This window comes from Salvelinus namaycush, chromosome 35 (assembly GCF_016432855.1).
Source record: "Salvelinus namaycush isolate Seneca chromosome 35, SaNama_1.0, whole genome shotgun sequence".
Lineage (NCBI taxonomy): Eukaryota > Metazoa > Chordata > Actinopteri > Salmoniformes > Salmonidae > Salvelinus > Salvelinus namaycush.
This window is the reverse complement of record NC_052341.1, coordinates 7,641,284-7,661,107: the sequence shown is the minus strand read 5'-3', so window position 1 is coordinate 7,661,107 and position 19,824 is coordinate 7,641,284. Positions and strand designations below refer to the sequence as shown.

At 43.9% G+C, this 19,824-nt stretch overlaps 2 protein-coding genes across 3 annotated transcripts in view; one reads left to right on the top strand and one right to left on the bottom strand.

Annotated features, from left to right (window-relative positions):
* LOC120029604 (CDP-diacylglycerol--glycerol-3-phosphate 3-phosphatidyltransferase, mitochondrial-like) overlaps positions 1–12,134 on the top strand; it is a 31,090-nt gene extending 18,956 nt beyond the window's left edge. Inside the window, exon 10 of one of the 2 annotated variants that reach the window (XM_038974890.1) lies at positions 11,134–12,134. The gene's annotated coding sequence lies outside the window, so the exon portion shown is untranslated. Of the gene's footprint in view, positions 1–11,130 lie in introns of both variants that reach the window. The other variant, XM_038974891.1, reaches the window with a different exon arrangement.
* The window catches only part of LOC120029603 (dynein heavy chain 17, axonemal-like), a 96,035-nt gene continuing 87,329 nt past the window's right edge, over positions 11,119–19,824 (bottom strand). The window contains exons 70-77 of the mRNA XM_038974889.1: positions 19,311–19,538; positions 18,410–18,601; positions 17,791–17,970; positions 17,528–17,710; positions 17,256–17,438; positions 14,245–14,388; positions 12,326–12,551; positions 11,119–11,366 (exon numbers count right to left, since the gene is read on the bottom strand). Coding sequence (XP_038830817.1) covers positions 11,119–11,366; positions 12,326–12,551; positions 14,245–14,388; positions 17,256–17,438; positions 17,528–17,710; positions 17,791–17,970; positions 18,410–18,601; positions 19,311–19,538 — 1,584 coding nt within the window. The remainder of the gene's footprint in view (positions 11,367–12,325; positions 12,552–14,244; positions 14,389–17,255; positions 17,439–17,527; positions 17,711–17,790; positions 17,971–18,409; positions 18,602–19,310; positions 19,539–19,824) is intronic.

Sequence of the window (19,824 nt, the reverse complement as noted above, 5' to 3'; positions counted from 1 at the left end):
TGTTTGTTTTCTTCCCTCAATCTACACACAATACCCCATAATGACAAAGCAAGAACAGGTTTTTAGACGTTTGCTAATATATTACAAATAAAGGAAATATCATATTTACATAGGTATTCAGACCCTTTACTCGGTACTTTGTTGAATCATCTTTGGCAGTGATTACAGCCTCGAGTCTTCTTGGGTATGACGCTACAAGTTTGGCACATCTGTATTTGGGGAGTTTCTTTCATTCTCTGCAGATGGGCTCCTGACTGGCGCAGCATCTCAGTGCTAGAGGCGTCACTACAGACACCCTGGTTCGAATCCAGGCTGTATTACAACCGACCGTGATTGGGAGTCCCATAGGGCGGCGCACAATTGGCCCAGGTTTGGCCGGTGTAGGCTGTCATTGTAAATAAGAATTTGTTCTTAACTGACTTGCCTAGTTAAAGGTTAAATAAAAATCCTCAAGCTCTGTCAGGTTGGATGGGGAGCGTTGCTGCACAGCTATTTTCAGGTCTCTCCAGAGATGTTCAATTCCGGGCTCTGGCTGGGCCACTCAAGAACATTCAGAGACTTGTCCCGAAGCCACTCCTGCGTTGCCTTGGCTGTGTGCTTAGGGTTGTTGTCCTATTGGAATGTGAACCTTCGCCCCAGTCTGAGGTCTATAGCACTCTGGAGCAGGTTTTCATTAAGGATCTCTCTGTACTTTGCTCCGTTCATTTTTCCCTCGATCCTGACTAGTCTCCCAGTCCCTGCTGCTGAACAACATCCCCACAGCATGATGCTGCCACCACCATGCTTCACCGTAGGGATGATGCCAGGTTTCCTCCAGACGTGACACTTGGCATTCAGGCCAAATAGTTCAATCTTTTGTGAAACCAAGATTGAACTATTTGGCCTGAATGCCAAGTGTCACGTCTGGAGGAAACCTGGCATCATCCCTACGGTGAAGCATGGTGGTGGCAGCATCATGCTGTGGGGATGTTGTTCAGCGGCAGGGACTGGGAGACTATCAGACCAGAGAATCTTGTTTCTCATGGGCTGAGAGTCTCTAAGTGTATTTTGGCAAACTCCAAGCGGGCTGTCATGTGCCTTTTTTTACTGAAGAGTGGATTCCATCTGGCCACTCAACCGTAAAGGCCTGATTGGTAGAGTGCTGCAGGGATTGTTGTCCTTCTGGAAGATTCTCCCATCTCCACAGAGGAGCTCTGTCAGAGTGACCATCAGGTTCTTGTTCACCTCCCTGACCAAGGCCCTTCTCCCCTGATTGCTCAGTTTGGCCTGGCGGCCAGCTCTAGGAAGAGTCTGGTTCCAAACAACTGGAGGGCACTGTGTTCTTGGACTTTCAAAGCTGCGGACATTTTTTAGTACCCTTCCCCAGATCTGTGCCTCGACACAATCCATTCTTGAAGCTCTACGGACAATTCCTTCGACCTCATGGCTTGGTTTTTGCTTTGACATGCACTGTCAACTGAGGGACCGTATATAGACAGGTGTGTGTGCCTTTCCAAACCATGTCCAATCAATTGAATTTACCACAGATGGACTTCAAGTTATAGAAACATCGAGGATGATCAATGGAAACAGGGTGCCCCTGCGCTCAATTTCGAGTCTCATAGCAAAGGGTCTGAATACTTGTGTAAATAAGGTATATTTCTCATTTTAAAAGGCTGTAACGTAACACCAAATGTGGAAAAAGTCAAGGTCTGAATACTTTCAAGGCACTGCATATAATGTATTTATCTGCTACTTATAAAAATTTCACATCAAATAGCCTAACAATGAGGAAAAGTTGTATGCTTGAGGATAAGTTCAGCCACTATTGAATATTGCAGCCCATACACAAATAGGCTGCAATATTCAAGTTTAAATTAAATTAAATAATTTAAATCCAACTGGAGAGATTCCCCTGGTGTCCTGAAGTCCTTTTTTTGTGTGCAAATGTTTACCAAAGCCTGTAGGTCCAGGTTTTTGTGTAACCTTTACGGGATCGGTGTCCCCCCGCGGGACGGGTGATCTAACGTGATTAGCATGACGTTGTAACTAACGAGATCTTTCCAGGTCATAGACATGTCTTATATGGGTAGAAATTATTGTTATTCTAACTGCACTGTCCTATTTACAGGAGCTATTACAGTGAAAGAATACCATGCTATTGTTTGAGGAGAGTGCACAACAACTTATCACCGAAACTGGTTTGATACATTCACCTCTGAAGGTACATAATGTACTTACATTCAGTAATCTTGCTCTGATTTGTCATCCTGACACCTTGCCCAAACCGGCTGCGCGCGTGCGCCATCGTGCATACATTTTTTGCCCCCCCCCCCCACACCAAACGCAATCACGACACGCAGGTTAAAATATCAAAACAAACTCTGAACCAATTACACTAATTTGTGGACAGGTCGAAAAGCATTAAACATGTATGGTAATTTAGCTAGTTAGCTTGCACTTGCTATCTAACGTTAATTTGTCCTATTTAGCTAGCTTGCTGTTGCTAGCTAATTTGTCCTGGGATATAAACATTGAGTTGTTATTTTACCTGAAATGCACAAGGATCTCTACTCCGACAATTAATCCACACATAAAACGGCCAACCCGAATCGTTTCTAGTCATCTCTCCTCCTTCCAGGCTTTTTCATCGTTTAAATTATATGGTGATCGCATCTAATCTTTCATTGTATTACGACGACTACCGGCAAAACAGTTTGTCTTTCTATCACCCACGTGGGTATAACCAATGAGGAGATGGCACGTGGGTACCTGCTTCTATAAACCAATGAGGAGATGGGAGAGGCAGGACTTGCAGCGCGATCTGCGTCAGAAATAGGAACATCTATTTTAGCCCTTGGTGTCGCAGACGCTCGTTGGCGCGCGCAAGCAGTGTGGGTGCAATAATTGAATAACATGGATTTCTAAATTTATTTTGCGACGCGCACCCAACCGGTCTGGTCAGCATGTGAGGGTCCCAGAAATACATTGTAGCATAGTTTTGTTTGATAAAATCAATTTTTCAAACAATACACATCTAATGTGTGAAGGTTAGTGTATTTTCTGTAGGGAAGCTAATTATCCATCATTTAACATTCCTGAGTGTGTAAACTTTTTAAATTTACATAATTTTTGTATGTTCTCTATAGTTATGTAGTTAAATGTATCAATTGACCAATTTGGCAAGACTTGGTACAACATTTTGAACAGTAATACAATGGTTCATTGGATCACTTAAACTTTGCACATACACTGCTGCCATCTGGTGGTTAAAATCTAAATTGTGCCTAGACTCCGAAGTGATATAATGGCCTTTCTCTTGCATTTCAAAGATGGGGGGAAATAAATAAAAAAACATGAGTTTCTTTGTATTATCTTTTACCAGATCTGTGTGTTATATTCTCCTACCTTCATTTCACATTTCCACAAACTTCAAAGTGTTTCATTTCAAATGGTATAAAGAATATGCATATCCTTGCTTCAGGTCCTAAGCTACAGCCAGTTAGATTTGGGTATGTTATTTTAGGCAAAAATAACACACAGATCTGGGTCGGACCATTTTAAAAAAAATTGCCTAAAATAACATACCCAAATCTAACTGGCTGTAGCTTAGGACCTGAAGCAAGGATATGCATATTCTTTATACCATTTGAAATGAAACACTTTGAAGTTTGTGGAAATGTGAAATGAAGGTAGGAGAATACAACACACAGATCTGTGTGTTAAGAACAAATTCTTATTTGCAATGATGGCCTACCAGAAGACAAAAGGCGTCCTGCAGGGATGGGGGCTGGGATTAATTTTTTTTTTTTTTAATAAAATACAAATAGGACAAAACACACACCGACAAGAGAGACAACACTACATAAAGAGAGACTTAAGACAACATGGTATCAACACATGGCAGCAGCACAAAACATGGCACAGACAACCGCATAAAGGGCAAGAGGGTAGAGACAACAATACATCACGCAAAGCAGCAACGACTGTCAGTAAGTGTCCATGAGTCTTTGAATGAAGAAATGGCGATAAAACGGTCCAGTTTGAGTTTTTCACTTGCTGCAGAGAACTGAAAAGTGGAGCGTCCCAGGGATGTGTGCTTTGGGGATCTTTTAACAGAATGTGACTGGCAGAACGGGTTTTGTATGTGGAGTATGAGGGCTGCAATAGATATCTCAGATAAGGGGTAGTGAGGCCAGAGGGTTTTATAAATAAGCATCAACCAGTGGGTCTTGCGACGGGTATACAGAGATGACCAGTTTACAGTGCAGTGACGTGTCCTATAAGGAGCATTGGTGGCAAATCTGATGGCCGAATGGTAAAGAACATCTAGCCGCTCGAGCACCCTTACCTGCCGATCTATAAATTATGCCTCCATAATCTATTATTGGTAGGATGGTCATCTGAATCAGGGTTAGTTTGGGAGCTGTGGTGAAAGAGGAGTAATTACGATAGAGGAAACCAAGTCTAGATTTAACCTTAGCCTGCAGCTTTGCTATGTGCTGAGAGAAGGACAGTGTACCGTCTAGCCATACTCCCAAGTACTTGTATGAGCTGACTACCTCAAGCTCTAAACCCTCAGAGGTAGTAATCACACCGGTGGGGAGAGGGGCATTCTTATTACCAAACCACATGACCTTTTGTTTTGGAGGTGTTCAGAACAAGGTTAAGGGTAGAGAAAGCTTGTTGGACACACAGCTTTGATGTAGAGCGTTTAACACAAAATTCGGCGAGGGGCCAGCTAAGTATAAGACTATCATCTGCATATAAATGGATGAGAGAGCTTCCTACTGCTTGAGCTGTTGCTGTAAAGTGAGAAGAGCGTGGTGCCTAGGATCAAGCCTTGGGGTACTCATTTGGTGACATGCAGTGGCTGAGACAGCAGATGTTCTGAATCTATACACTGCACTCTGAGGTAGTTCGCAAACCAGGCCAAAGACACCTCAGAGACACCAATACTCCTTAGCCGGTCCACAAGAATGGAATGGTCTACCGTATCAAATCAATAAAAATAGCAGCACAACATTGCTTAAAATCTAGGGCAATGGTGACCTCATTTAGGACCTTTAAGGTTGCAGTGACCAATCCATAACCTGAGCGGAAACCAGATTGCATACCCAAGAGAATACTAAACCCAGTCAGTTGATTATTGACAAGTTTTTCAAACACTTTTGATAAACAGGACAAAATAAAAATTGGCCTACAAAATTGGCCTAGAACAGTTAGGATGAGCTTGATCTCCCCCTTTTAATAAAGGCCGCACCGTGGCTGCCTTCCAAGCAATGGGAACCTCCCCAGATTCGGAGAGACAGGTTTGGCGATGATAGGGGCAGCGACCTTAAAGAAGAAAGGATCTAAACCATCTGAACCAGATGTTTTTTTGGGGGGTCAAGTTTAAGGAGCTCCTTTAGCACCTCGGACTCAGTGACCGCCTGCAGGGAGAAACTTTGTAGCGGGCAGGGGAAAAAGAGGGGGGAGCATCGGATAGTCACATTAGAAGGGGTGGGAGATGAGGAAATGTTGGACGGGCAAGGAGGCATGGCTGAGTCAAATAGGACTCGACTTAATGAAGTGGTGATTTTTAAAGAGCTCAGCCATGTGCTCCTTGTCAGTAACAACCACATCATTAACATTAAGGGACATGGGCAGCTGTGAGGAGGGTTTATTTTCCAGGTCTTTAACTGTTTTCCAGAACTTCTTGGGGTTAGACCCACAAAGCGAACTACTCCTTAGTTACTTTAACTTTGGCCTTTCGGATAGCCTGAATGCACTTTATTTATAATTTGCATGAACGAGAGCCAGTCAGCCTATCAGTATGCGTGTGCCGAGCTATTTGCCAAATGGAATTCTTGAGGTGGATCAAGGGCTGAACCTGTTTTTTTCCTCTCATTTTCTTTATGGGCTTGTATTTGTTAACGATACCACTGAAAATATATAAAAAAAGGTCTTCCAAGCGTTTGACAGAGGGGATCAATCTGATTCTATACCAATTTACAGAGGCCAGATTGTGAAGGAAGGCTCGCTCATTAAAGTTTTTTAGCAAGCGTCTATGACAAGTCAGGACAGGTCGTTTCACTGAGCAGCCATTACAAACACAGGCTGTAAAACAGTGATCACTAAGGTATCAGTCTGGTGTTTTCTGTAATGACCTGTAAGGATAACATTAATGGGAGTAGCCTTTTCTGGGTGTTTTTTTGTGGGATTGGTAATAATATGAGAAAGATTTAGGGAGTCTCATTGCTTTAGGTCTTGGTCAGGTGGTTTAAGCATGTCCCAATTTAGGTCACATAGCAGGACAAATTCAGACTTAGTGTAAGGGGCCAGGAAAGAGCTTAGGGCACAGGCAGGTGCTGATGGTGGCTGATAACAACCAGCAATTAATTGAAAGTTTAATGTGTAAAACCAGCAAATCAAATTGTTTGGGGACAGGCTTGGTGGAGACCACCGAGCACTGAAGGTGTTCCTTGGTAAAGATTGCCACTCCACCACCTTTGGAAGATCTGTCTTGCAGAAAAAGGTTAGAACCAGAAAGGTTAACATCAGTGTTCAAAACATTCTTTCTTAACCACGTCTCAGTAATGACCAACACATCTGAATTGGAGCTGTGAACCCACACTTTCAACTGATACATTTTAGGTAATACGCTTCTACTGTTAACGTGCAGAAATCAGTGAAGCAGAGCACAAATCAGAATTGGGGTTAGCAACAGTAGATGGGCCACGGTGTACATGCACATTTCCAGATATAATCAGCAGTAATACAATCAAGGCACGGCAAAGGACGGGGAGAGCTCTGCAGTGTTGATTTATAACATTTGAATCATATTGTACAGCAATTTCATCAGTAACATGAACAAAGCCAGTGAGAGGTGGTTAGAATAAGATGGCAGGCCAAGAGTGTGGGAACAAACAGACTGTCCCACGGTTGGGTAAACAAGCAAGTACATAGGCAACAAACCACGCAGGAGTCATGAAGCAAATGGCATAAAGCACAAGAGAAATTTAACAACTTCAGAGTCACTCGCCTCAACAGTGCATGTGTGCTGGAGGTGACTGAAAGCTCGGGAGAGAGGGGGGTACCTACACCAGACGGGGAGACAGGCCAGGGCACGGTTTACAGATCGCCAGGTGGAATCCAGGCAACGGTAGTCGGTGTCACAACCACTTGGGAGAAGCTTTTCTCTGGAGGCAGATTCCTTGTAGAAAATCCCAGCTAGCAAGTCTCTCCGTCTTTTCCACGTGGGAAAAGGAGGTCGTTAGCTAGCTATATTTTTTAAGTGTTAGCGACATGGTCCTTTACGACGTCCAAACAAAGTTGTCCTGTGGCTGTTATATTTTGGGGATTCTGAGGAGGATATAATCTCTGCACAGATGGAGGGGGCTTCAAAGGCCTCTGCATTTGGGGGAGGCTGTGAAAGTCTCCTGCCATTGTCAGGCTCAAGAGTTTTCACACCGCACTTCAGTGCTAATTTCAGTCAGATTCTTTCCTAGCAGCTTGATAGCCTTATTTAAGAAGCTTTATATAACAAAATTACCTAGAGATTATTGTCTTTTACTTTTTGGCTTCAGAAAGTAGGTTCAGACTGAACATTACTCACTCAATGTTGTGTTGGATGGCTTTTCCATGTTCCGCTGTGTTTCTTCTGCAGGTTTTGGCTTGTTAGAAGTTTTAGTTTTTCTTGATAGTCCTTGGTGGTAGTAGTCCATTCAGGTAATTTTGTCCAAAATCAAGGTTTTAGGTATAGAATTGTGACTTGCAATGACTGTTTTAATGTTAGTATCCTATATAAGTCCTTGCAGGTTGTGGGCTGACTGTTTTCTATACTGAGTATTGCCAACTCAGACAGCCTTTCCTGAGACATTAGGCATTATACAGTATTGTCCATTGCGCTATATACAATATAAACTTAGTTTTGAATGATGCCAAGATATACCAGAGATAAGGGACTGTTGATCTTGCAACCAGCCAACTCAAACACCGGTTCACCAGTATGAACGAAATCGCAAACAGCCCTCAAGAACTGTTTTCTACTAAGTTGATCACCACATCAGTCACTAGCTTCATCAATAAGTGCGTCGATGATGTTGTCCCCACAATGACCGTACGTACGTACCAGAAGCCATGGCTTACAGGCAACAGCCGCACTGAGCTAAAGGGTAGAGCTGCCGCTTTCAAGGAGCGGGACTCTAACCCGGACGCTTAGAAGAAATGCCGCTATGCCCTCCAAACCATCAAACATGCAAAGCGTCAATACAGGACTAAGATTGAATCCTACTACACCGGCTCCGACGCTCATCGGATGTGGCATGGCTTGCAAACTATTACAGACTACAAAGGGAAGCACAGACGCGAGCTGCCCAGTGACACGAGCCTACCAGACAAGCTAAATGACTATGGGCGCTTCGAGGCAAGCAACACTGAAGCATGCATGAGAGCACCAGCTGTTCCGGGCAACTGTGTGATCACGCTCTCCGTAGCTGATGTGAGTAAGACCTTTAAACAGGTCAACATTCACAAGGCTGCATGGCCAGACGGATTACCAAGAATTGTACTCCAAGCATTCGCTGGCAAGTGTTTTCACTGACATTTTCAACCTCTCCCTGACCGAGTCTGTAATACCAACATGTTTAAAGCAGACCACGATAGTCCCCGTGCCCAAGAACACCAAGGTAACCTGCCTAAATGACTAACAACCCGTAGCACTTACATCTGTAGCCATTATCCCAGAAACCCTAGACCCACTCCAATTTGCATACCGCCCCAACAGATCCACAGATGAGACAATCACCTGGACAAAAGGAAACACCTACGTGAAAAATGCTATTCATTGACTACAGCTCAGCGTTCATTGCCATAGTGCCCTCAAAGCTCAACACTAAGCTAAGGACCCTGGGACACTTACCACCTGGGTCGCCCCCAGGTGGTAAGTGTAGATAACAACACATCTGCCACGCTGATCCTCAACACAGTGGCCCCTCGGGTGTGTGCTTAGTCCCCTCCTGTTCACCCATGGCTGCATGGCCAAGTATGACCCCAACACCACCATCAAGTTTTCCGACGACGTAAGTGGTAGGCCTGATCACCGACAATGATCAGACAGCCTATAGGCAGGTAGCCTAGTAACCAAAAGGTTGCAAGATCAAATCCCCGAGCTGAGAAGGTAAAGATATGTCATTCTGCCCCTGAACAAGGCAGTTAACCCACTGTTCCTAGGCCGTCATTGAAAATAAGAATTTGTTATTAACTGACTTGCCTAGTTAAATAAAGGTAAAATAAATAGGGAGGAGGCAATGTGGTTTCAGGATAACCTCTCCCTCAACGTGATCAAGACAAAGGAGATGATCGTGGACTACAGGAAAAGGAGGGCCGAACACGCCCCCATTCTCATCAACGGGGCTGTAGTGAAGCAGGTTGAGAGCTTCAAGTTCCTTGGTGTCCACATCACAACAAATTATCATGGTCCAAACACACCAACACAGTCGTGAAGAGGGCACGACAAAGCCAATTTTCCCTCAGGAGACTGAAAAGATTTGGCATGGGTCCTCAGATCCTGAAAAAGTTCTACAGCCGCACCATCAAGAACATCCTGGTTGCATCACCGCCTGGTATGGCAACTGCTCGACCTCTGACCGCCAGGCACTACAGAGGGCAGTGCGTACGGCCCAGTACATCACCGGGGCCAAGCTTCCTGCCATCCAGGACCTCTATACCAGGCGGTGTCAGAGAAAGGCCCTTAAAATTGCCAAAGACTCCAGCCACCCTAGTCATAGACTGTTCTCTCTGCTACCGCACTGCAAGCGGTACCGGAGCGCCAAGTCTAGGTCCAAAAGGCTTCTTAATAACAGCTTCTACCCCAAGCCATAAGACTCCTGAAAAGCTAATCAAATGGCTACCCGGATTTGTATTGACCCCCCCACACACACACACACACATTTTTACGGTGCTACTACTCTGTTTCTTATCTATGCATAGTCACTTTACATCTACCGACATGTACATATTACCTCGACTAACCTGTCCCCCCGCACATTGTCTCTGTACTGGTACTCCCTGTATATAGCCATGTTACTGTTATTTTATTGTTGCTCTTTAATTATTTTTGGTAAATACTTAACCAACAATGCAGTTAAGAAAAATGTGTTAAGGGCTTATAAGTAAGCATTTCGCTGTAATACCTGTTGTATTCAGCGCATGTGACAATTTGATTTGATCTGTTTGCAATATACTGGCGGACCAGTATCCAGACGACCTGTCCCCAGAGCTTCCTATACAGTTAATCTTTTCTGTAACGTGTTGAGCCCGGCTTTAAAGAGAATGAGAGGCTAAATTAAAAATGTTACAGAACTACAACTCCCTGTCTAGTTTCACTGATGTTACTATGGCAATCAAGCTCTTTTTACCATCCCTGTAACTGTCATTTCTGCAGAGAGATCATTTTCTAAACTAAAACTCATAAAGAACTACCTAAGAAACATTAGGTTCTCGGTCTATGTGATTTTGAACACCTGAGTAAGCTCCACTGGCTGTGAGGGCGTCTGGTGCGCTAGTATCAACACCATACCATCTCCATGTGGTTTCACAGGTACACCCTCCCAGAATAAAAGTTAAACGTGGTTATATAAGTCTGTGGTTGAAGTAAGTACTTACTGTAGCTGTGATCTGGCAAAGAGGGAAGATGAGGGGGGAGGAGGGAGAGATAAGCTTAGCTCTAACAATAGCTGAGTGGTTAAATTGATGTTATCTACAGTACGTTTATTGTTACTGTACTGACAACAGGCTGGAAGCTTTCCAATAATCACACCTCAATTTCACATTCAAAAGGTTATCACCTGAGGTTTGTGTGTGCATGCCTGTATTGTTCTTTGCATCTGTGTCCTAACCATGCTTGTACAGGCTGCCCCCTAGTGGACCTTCCTAGGGACAGTGAGAAAGCTGTACATGATACAGTGGAGTTGTTTCATACCGTTTCCAAGCTCAACACACATCTTTCTCTCACCTCACTGATGGCTTTGTTCATTACATTCCTCCAATAGACATAGATGACAGATCTGTAATTCTTTTTGTGCAACATTGATGCTTTTTATTAATGAAAAAGGTATTTTGGATGAAAGTGGTCTGAGTGTTTCTGTGTTTTCTCTCTTACACACTAAGCAGGAGGCAGACAGCGGCCAGTACCCACTTGGCAGGCTTCTCCTTGGTCTTGAGGTTGAAGGTCCAGATGAAGGTGGGACCCCTCATGCGGGTCTTGTAGACAGGACACTCATACACGTTCTTGGTTTCCTGTCGGTCCACCGGTACCGCCTTGATGAAGATCACCGGCATGTTGGGGGTCAGCTCCTTCAGACGAGCATCCGCTATCACCCCCGTCTGGGTGTCCCAGCGTGCCCCTGTACATACACAACCAGACACACATACCTAACGTAAAAAGTTGAACTCTAAACATATAAAAACATCATCTCTCCACAATGAGACTGTATGGTTGTGTATATCTACTGTACAAATGGACCACTTAATTCTTAATGCCTGAGAAATAGCAGTATTTTTGTGACGGAAACTAGTTGTGTTTTCCATGAACATGCTGAGTACATGTTGCCAGCAGGACGAATGTTAGTACAGGATGTTTTGTACATTCCATAACCATTCCATTAGTTTTGTATTGACAGTGGAATCTGGTACATGATGAAAGTAGTGTGTGTGTGTGTGAAGGTGACTAGACAGCCCGCTGTGTGTGGAGTTTTGAGATCCCTGGAGGAGCCTTAAGAACAATTGATCTAGCAGTGTTTACTACGGTATTCTAACCAGCTCATACAGTGAGTCATCCCAGGAACTGAACTTGAAAGTAAGTTGGAATAGTAGAATGCACAAGGTACAATTTAGAAATTGGGTAGTGCATCATCAGTTCCTCTTGTCATGTCAGTCATTCCATATCATAGACAGCTATTTATTCAGAAATGTCCAGATCAATTAGCCCATGTTAGCTAATGTGTTTTTGCCCATAGATTTTATTGTAATGTTTGGGAACTCCTGCACTAACCAGCTCATACAGTGAGTCACCCCAGAAACTGAACTGGGCACTTTGTGTGGATGGATGACTCTTTGTAACCTAAAAGATCATTTTATGAGTAAAAAAAAAAAAATGGTATTAAAGTTTTGACTGCACCTGATGTGTATTATTGACTGACTTATTCATCTCCAGGAGATGGATGCTAATGGATAAAATTGCCGCAAATGTGTTATACCACTAAATATCACTTAAAAAATCCGGCATGGCATTTTTTGTGTGTGTTTTAGCTATATAGGGAACAGGATGGCATTTTTAGAATGCAACCAAGATGATAACCCGTACCCTCCATGTAGAGTCCGTAGACGTAGGCCCCCTCCCTGGGTGGACTGGTCATGTCCTCGCGGTTCTTCTTGGTCACCTCTACAGACAGACACATCCTGTCCAGAGGCCACTCGTTCTTCCTGGCCATGGACTGCATGATAGCTGTCAGGAACGACTGGGGGTTGAAGAACCCTGCCAGCCACACCGTGGTGGGGAGAGCGAAGTCTGCTGTCCACGACTCCAACTCCTACACAGACAAAAGTGATCAGAGTATGTATAGACAGAATATTCAATACGATCGCGTGTTATCGATAATGCGTCTTTCGAATACAATGTTCGGAGATCTCATTCTCGGTAAACACTGCTATGTCGGCTCAATTGGAAATTACCTGGCTTTAAAGGGGGGCTGAACTTCCTGATTTTAGCATCTGTTCAATTCTCCTCATTAGGAAATGCGACAGAACATCTGGGTTTTGGAGCTGTGCTTTGATGTGTTTGTGTTCGAATGTGTGAAGCGTTTGTGTACGGTTTTGGCAGAGTTAAAGTACATTCACTCACCCTTCTAGTTAACTTGAAACAGTCTAACCAGGTTTTGTATCGAAGTCGCCTAGACTAGCAAGCAAGCTAGCCGACTTCTTTCGCCCAATTTAGCTTCAGCCGGCTTGTGCGACCGTGGCAAAATTGGTTTAACTTAGGCTATCCAATCTTTGGGGCTAGTTGGGGAACATCCAATAAATGACACAATGTAAATGGAACAATATGTTCATGTTGCACACCTAGTTGTCTCATTAAATTCTTTCAATATAAGTATATGATTTTCTACAATTTTATAGTTGGTTTGAGGTTGTCATTCAAATCTGGAGCAATTGACATTTAAAAAATATTGTCCCATGTACATTGTGTAATCCCCATAGGGATATATGTCAAACCATATTGACCATAGGCATGACAACCTTGTGAAGATGCTGGAGGAAACGGGTACAAAAGTATCTATATCCACAGTAAAACCAGTCCTATATCGACATAACCTGAAAGGCCGCTCAGCAAGGAAAAAGCCACTGCTCCAAAACCGCCATAAAAAAGCCAGACTACGGTTTGCAACTGCACATGGGGACAAAGATCGTACTTTTTGGAGAAATGTCCTCTTGTCTGATGAAACAACAAAAATAGAACTGTTTGGCCATAATGACCATCGTTATGTTTGGAGGAAAAAGGGAGATGCTTGCAAGCCGAAGAACACCATCCCAACCGTGAAGCATGGGGGTGGCAGCATCATGTTGTGGGGGTGCTTTGCTGCAGGAGGGACTGGTGCACTTCCCAAAATAGATGGCATCATGAGTAAGGGAAATTTGTTAATATATTGAACATCTCAAGACATCATTCTGGAAGTTAAAGCTTGGTCGCAAATGGGTCTTCCAAATGGACAATGACCCCCAAGCATACTTCCAAATTTGTGGCAAAATGGCTTAAGGACAACAAAGTCAAGGTGTTGGAGTGGCCATCAGAAAGCTCTGACCTCAATCCCATAGAACATTTGTGGGCAGAACTGAAAAAGCGTGTGCAAGCAAGGAGGCCTACAAACCTGACTCAGTTACATCCTTTTTTACTAGGATTAACTGTCAGGAATTGTGAAACACTTTAGCCAAATACATTTAAACTCAGTTTATGTAAACTTCTGACTTCAACTGTAGGTGCCAGGTGCACCAGTTTGTGTCAAGAACTGCAACGCTGCTGGGTTTTTCATTCTTAACAGTTTCTTGTGTGTATCAAGAATGGTCCACCACCAAAAGGACATCCTGACAACTTGACGCAACTGTCAACATGGGCCAGCATCTCTGTGGAATGCTTTCGACACCTTGTAGAGTCCATGGCCCGACTAATTGAGGCTGTTCTGAGGGCAAAAATGTCTCCTAATCAGAGAGTATATTATGATGTTGTACCTTGATCCTGAGCAGCAGGTCTGCATACCAACCCCCCAGGCCCTGCAGGGAGGGGTAGGCGAGCTTGGTCCAGGACTCTGGCACCGTGTCCAGGAACAGAGCGTTACCCAGCTCCTCCATGTCGGTTGTGATTGTCAACTCACCCTACAGAGACGGACAGACAAGACAATGTCACACCCAATGTTCCATCTGAGCTGCGCACAGTATCCCCCGGGACTGCCTTGCAGAAATATCAGCCCACAGAGAGAAGCAGGAGATTGAACTTTATAGCGTAGTGGTCATCAACCAGTCAATTAATCTCTTTATTTTTTTTCTATTTTTTTATTATTCTCGGGCTGTTGGTGGTAGGTGCACCCGATATAGCTGCCCTACGCGCCAGGTAGGCGAACTGTTGCCATTTCATTTGTCTGAAGGTACACACTCTGCCTTCCCGGCGGGCCCAGTGAGCAAATCAAGTGCACTATAGGCCTACTGCTAGCCAATCAGATTGCTCAGACTACCATGTCTGTAGTAAGTAGCAGGCATAAAATAAAGCTACAGCAGAGTTGATACTTTGATTTCCATACGTTTAAAACCATGACTAGAGAGACTGTCAACAAATATATTTGTTGACAGTCTCTCTAGTCATGGTTTTAAACGTATGGAAATCAAAGTATCAACTCTGCTGTAGCTTTATTTTATGCTGCTTTTTTTAATGAGTGAGTTTAATTTCTTAGCACTGTCAACACCTTTTATAAGCCATAAAATGCACATTCTTCCAATATCCACTCAGCAGTAATGAATGAGTAGGAAAGTGTATTTACAGGCTTGCGTTATTATTAGCGGTTTGGGTCTTTTTTTTTAATATCAAGGAATATTTCACTCTCCGTTCATTGGAGTAAAAACATGAATTTGTGCATGAGGCAGAAATAATACAGTGTGATGGGTTCTGACTTCTAAACTTGTAATATTGTTAATCATCAGGTATCCTGTGGAAAGGAGAAGAGCCACAGTCTAGTTTTTACACCAGAAGTTAATGGTTTTCTGTAGGAGGAATGTATATGGGGGAGTCAATTAAGGTTGGATATGAGCCAGGGGCTTGGAATGTTACTAAGTAAGGGAAAGGCACTGACAAAGGTGGAGAGCTGTGGATTAGTGAGGAATAGGGGCCGAGGTCAAGTCACAGTAATGGAGAAGGAACAGATTATTACTCACATCACTTAACTTCCTGCCTAGCAATAAATATGTAATGTTTAGAGGGAAGGAGGAGACTTCACCTAAATTGGGGTATATATACTTGTGCTGGTGGGAACATGTATTTGTCTGTTCAGCTGTCTGACACATTGGGTGAATAAACTTGGTTTTAGCTTTTCATAGTTGTCCTTCAGTTTTTAGAACCTAACAGGTGCTACATGTATTTCGCTATCAGCTGGAAGACGGTGTTCCTTTATGGTCAGTGTCAGTGGGGGAAAGAGAGAGCGGAGCGGTGTTAAGAGGCAGACCCTCAGTCTGCTGCTCTCTCCCTCCACTGAGACTGACCATCAGATGCAGGCACCATCAGCCCAGTAAAATAAAAAATGATTTAAATGTATGCTCACTCAGCTATGCCTCACAATACAACAACGGATCTATTACCAGTATGATCATATAGCCTACCTCAAAATTTGAAACAACAATGCATTGGCAGGGCAATTCAAACAAAGCTAATATGCGGTGATAATGTATTGGGCCTATAGCTCACTGCACAAACCTCATTGATACAGTACTGTTTTTAATTGGTTAATGTTGCATAGGCTTACGTTTTAAGTCATGTAAAAAAAAAAAAATCTAAGCGGTAGATCTCGGCTTGCATTTTGACTCAAGTGATCTTGACTCGGAAAAGGTTGGTGACTACTGTTCTAGAGTTTTCCCTGTTAACACCAACATTTCCCTTTACTGTGGCAATTGTGATCGAATCAACGCAATATTAGCCACTTTCAACGCAACATACCGAAACAAAATGAACTATGCAAGAGATTTTGTTGTAGGCAGAACGCATCGAAGTAGGATTCTATTGCATTACTCAGCCCGTACCCTACACAGACCGGTGTGGCATAAACAATCAGAGCTGCAGTAGGGCTACTGTATATACAAATAGACCATTGACATATACTGTATGGATCTGTGTCATTTACTTTGAACTGGACTTTATTTACAGCATAAGTGATCATGAGTAGATGCGCTTGTTTTGAGATGAAAGCGAGAGATGCACATTTTGTTCATATCCTTTGCTAGTTAGTGAGCTATTAGCCCAGTTATAGATCATTTGTAGTCAGCGATAGGGGAGTGATTGCTTCCTACAAGAACACAAAACATGTACATTTCTAGACATCTTTGAAAAGCGAGTCAGGTAAAGAGCTTTTTTTGTCTTAAAGGGGCAGTGTTGTGTTTTGAGACAGGCTTGAATAAGCTATGTAGCCAATAGGCAGAGGTTAGCATAATTTGTCTGATTATCTGTAATAATGGTATGAGAATAATAAAGCATTTTATTTTGTAAAGTTGTTTCTTGCATCAAACACAACAGCATTTTCAGTCACCTTGTCTGAAGGACAGGTAGATAAACATGTTAATGTAAAGCCCTGCATGTTTTTTTCAAAAGACTCTTGGAATGTAGGCCTACATTGAACACCACACATTGGCTGAATGATAGAACAGCTATTTCCATGTTAAAATGTTATGGGATGTATTTTCTCCATTGTTTTTGATGGTAAGCCACTGGTAGGCCTACATTATGATCAAATAGCCACAGTAGCCTACTTGACCACTGTTAAAACTGTAACTTAAAGTGGGTACAGCCTCAGTGTTCACTGTTAACATGCGCTGGAAGTTGCACAGAATTTTCACAACGTTCAAGTTTGCGCTCAGCAGACCTGAAATTTGCTCAGTGCTGGAAAGAATGAGGGAACATTGGTCACACCATTCGCTGTATACTCCTTTCAGTATGACTACAGACAACCACTGTGATGTCATGTCACACACTCTCTCTCCCGTACCTTGAGTCCGAGGTTGAGCTCTTTGAGAGAGCGCGTGATCTCCTTGGTGAGGAAGTTCATCCTCTCACACTCCTGGAAGGCCACGATGATGTAGGGAGTTCTCTCCTCCACCTTGGCCATTATCTCTATCATGTTGAAACCATCTGGCAGCTTCTCCAGAATCTCATCCAGGATGCCCTTCACCTGTAGGGGATAACACAGGCACACACAGGTCAGGACTCTAGTGGGGGTTAATTAAAGGCTCTGAGGTGTGGTGATAGTGTTTTTCATACCTTCTCCTCTCTGGACACCCCTCCTCCCCCGGCTGCGTCTGACTCTTTGGGCTGCATCTCCAGCACGGTGCGGAACAGCTTCTCTGAGGTGATGGTGAGGAAGCCAATCTCAGCGTTGGGGTGGAGGCCGTACAAGTAGGGGCTCTCTGGAGGCAGCACCTCATCTATGTACATATGGTAGCCCTGGACACACACACTGAGGGTTACTGATAGGTAACAATATTTTTAGTTTTTAAGGGTGTTGTCGTGTGTGTGTTCCAAACCTTGTAGTCAGAGTTGGGTGGGACAGGGAAGCTGGGTGCGAGGTACAGCTCTCCCTCCAGCATCTCAGGTCTGACATACTCCTCCAGATAGGTACGACACAACTTCCTGTCCCAGTCGTCTGTGATGTGGCCACCATACATGATCTCCCCAAACAGATAGCGCAGGTCGTCCCACGGCACCTGGAGAGAGAGGGAGGTGGGGTGAGAGAAATGGAGAAAGAAGAAGGGGGAGAGAGGGAGGTGGGGTGAGAGAATGGAGGGAGAGAGAAATGGAGAAAAAAGAAGGGGGAGAGAGTGGGGTCAGACACACACTACAAGCATTGCCACCAATGTGCCGTTCTACCTGCTACACAGAAACCAACCAAAATCAACTTATTTGATTAGAATGAATGCGCACGTCAGCCATCGAGCATTGAACCTCAGCGATTCTTGACATTGGACACGATGCAAGGCAAACAGTATAGCAGCTTTCATTGATTTCAAAGAAAGCAGTCCCTCGATGGCTGTTGTGCAGCAGGGCCATAAAGCTCTAGGCTGATTGAGAGATGGTGATGTCAGTCACACATTCATTCACCTTGGAGTTGGCCTCCAGGTAGTTAGTGATGTCCGTCACACTCACCTTGGAGTTGGCCTCCAGGTAGTTGTAGAGCACGTTGACGGAGATGGTGAGGTCTCCATTGTTGAAGGGGTAAGATCTGTTCCAGCCCTGAGCTCCAAACTTCCTCCTCTCAGCCACCACAGCGTGGAAGTAGCACAACGCAAACAGGATCACCTTGAACTCTGACTCTTTAGAGCACATTTCCAGAGTGTCCTAACACACACGTAGATATAGGGAAGAGATTACATTCAACTCAAATTCAATTTAAGTGTGTGCATGTACTGTACACTGAGTACACCAAACATTAGGAACACCTTCCTAATATTGAGTTGCACCCCCCTAGGGATGCTGGCCCATGTTGACTCCAATGCTTCCCACAGTTGTGTCAAGTTGGCTAGATGTCCTTTGGGTGGTGGACCATTCTTGATACACACGGGAAACTGTTGAGCGTAAAAACCCCAGCAGCGTTGCAGTTCTTGACACAAACCGGTGTGCCTGGCACCTACTACCATACCCCGTTCAAAGGCACATAAATCTTTTGTCTTGCCCATTCACCCTCTGAATGGCACACATCTCAGTGCTTAAAATCCTTCTTTAACCTGTCTCTTCCCCTTCATCTACAATGATTGAAGTGGATTTAACAAGTGACATCAATAAGGGATCCTAGCTTTCACTTGGATTCACCTGGTCAGTCTGTCATGGATAGAGCATGTTTTGTAAACTCAGTGTATATGCATAGTTGTCTCCGTTTCAGCACCAACTGGTAAAAATACTCTGATCTTGTAGATTATTTAGGCACATTTTAGGGTTAGGAAAGTATGCATGAATCATAAAAAAAAAATGGTTTTAAGAGCCTTTACGCATTCTTAATGTTTTGTAAAGTCAGTGTTTGTTTGTGTGTGTGAGCGTACGTATGTGTTACCTGGTTGAAGAGATACAGGGCCTTGTGCAGGTTAGCTTGCATGCCGGTGGGCGGTTCGTTGGTGATCTTAATGCCATTCTCCAGCAGGCCCTGGGGGATGTAGTGCGACTCTGGCGTGGGCGAAGGCTCAGCTGACATGTACACGCGATAGTCATCATGGCTACCCATGCTGTAGCGCTCCACTAGTTTATCCAGGCTGCCCAGCCACTTGGCCACCAGGTGGATGTTCTACAAAAGGGAGGGTTTATTATTGAATACCTGGCGAGTAGTCTATATTCAAGGAAAAAATATATAAACTCAACATTCAGCAATTTCAAAGATTTTCCTGAGTTACCGTTCATGTACGGAAATCAGTCAATTCAAATAAATTCATTAGGCCCTAGTCTATGGATTTCACATGACTTGGGAATACAGATATGCATCTGCCGGTCACAGATACCTTAAAAAAGGTAGGGGCGTGGATCAGAAAACCAGTCAGTATCTCCTTGACATAGAGTTGATCAGGCTGTTGATT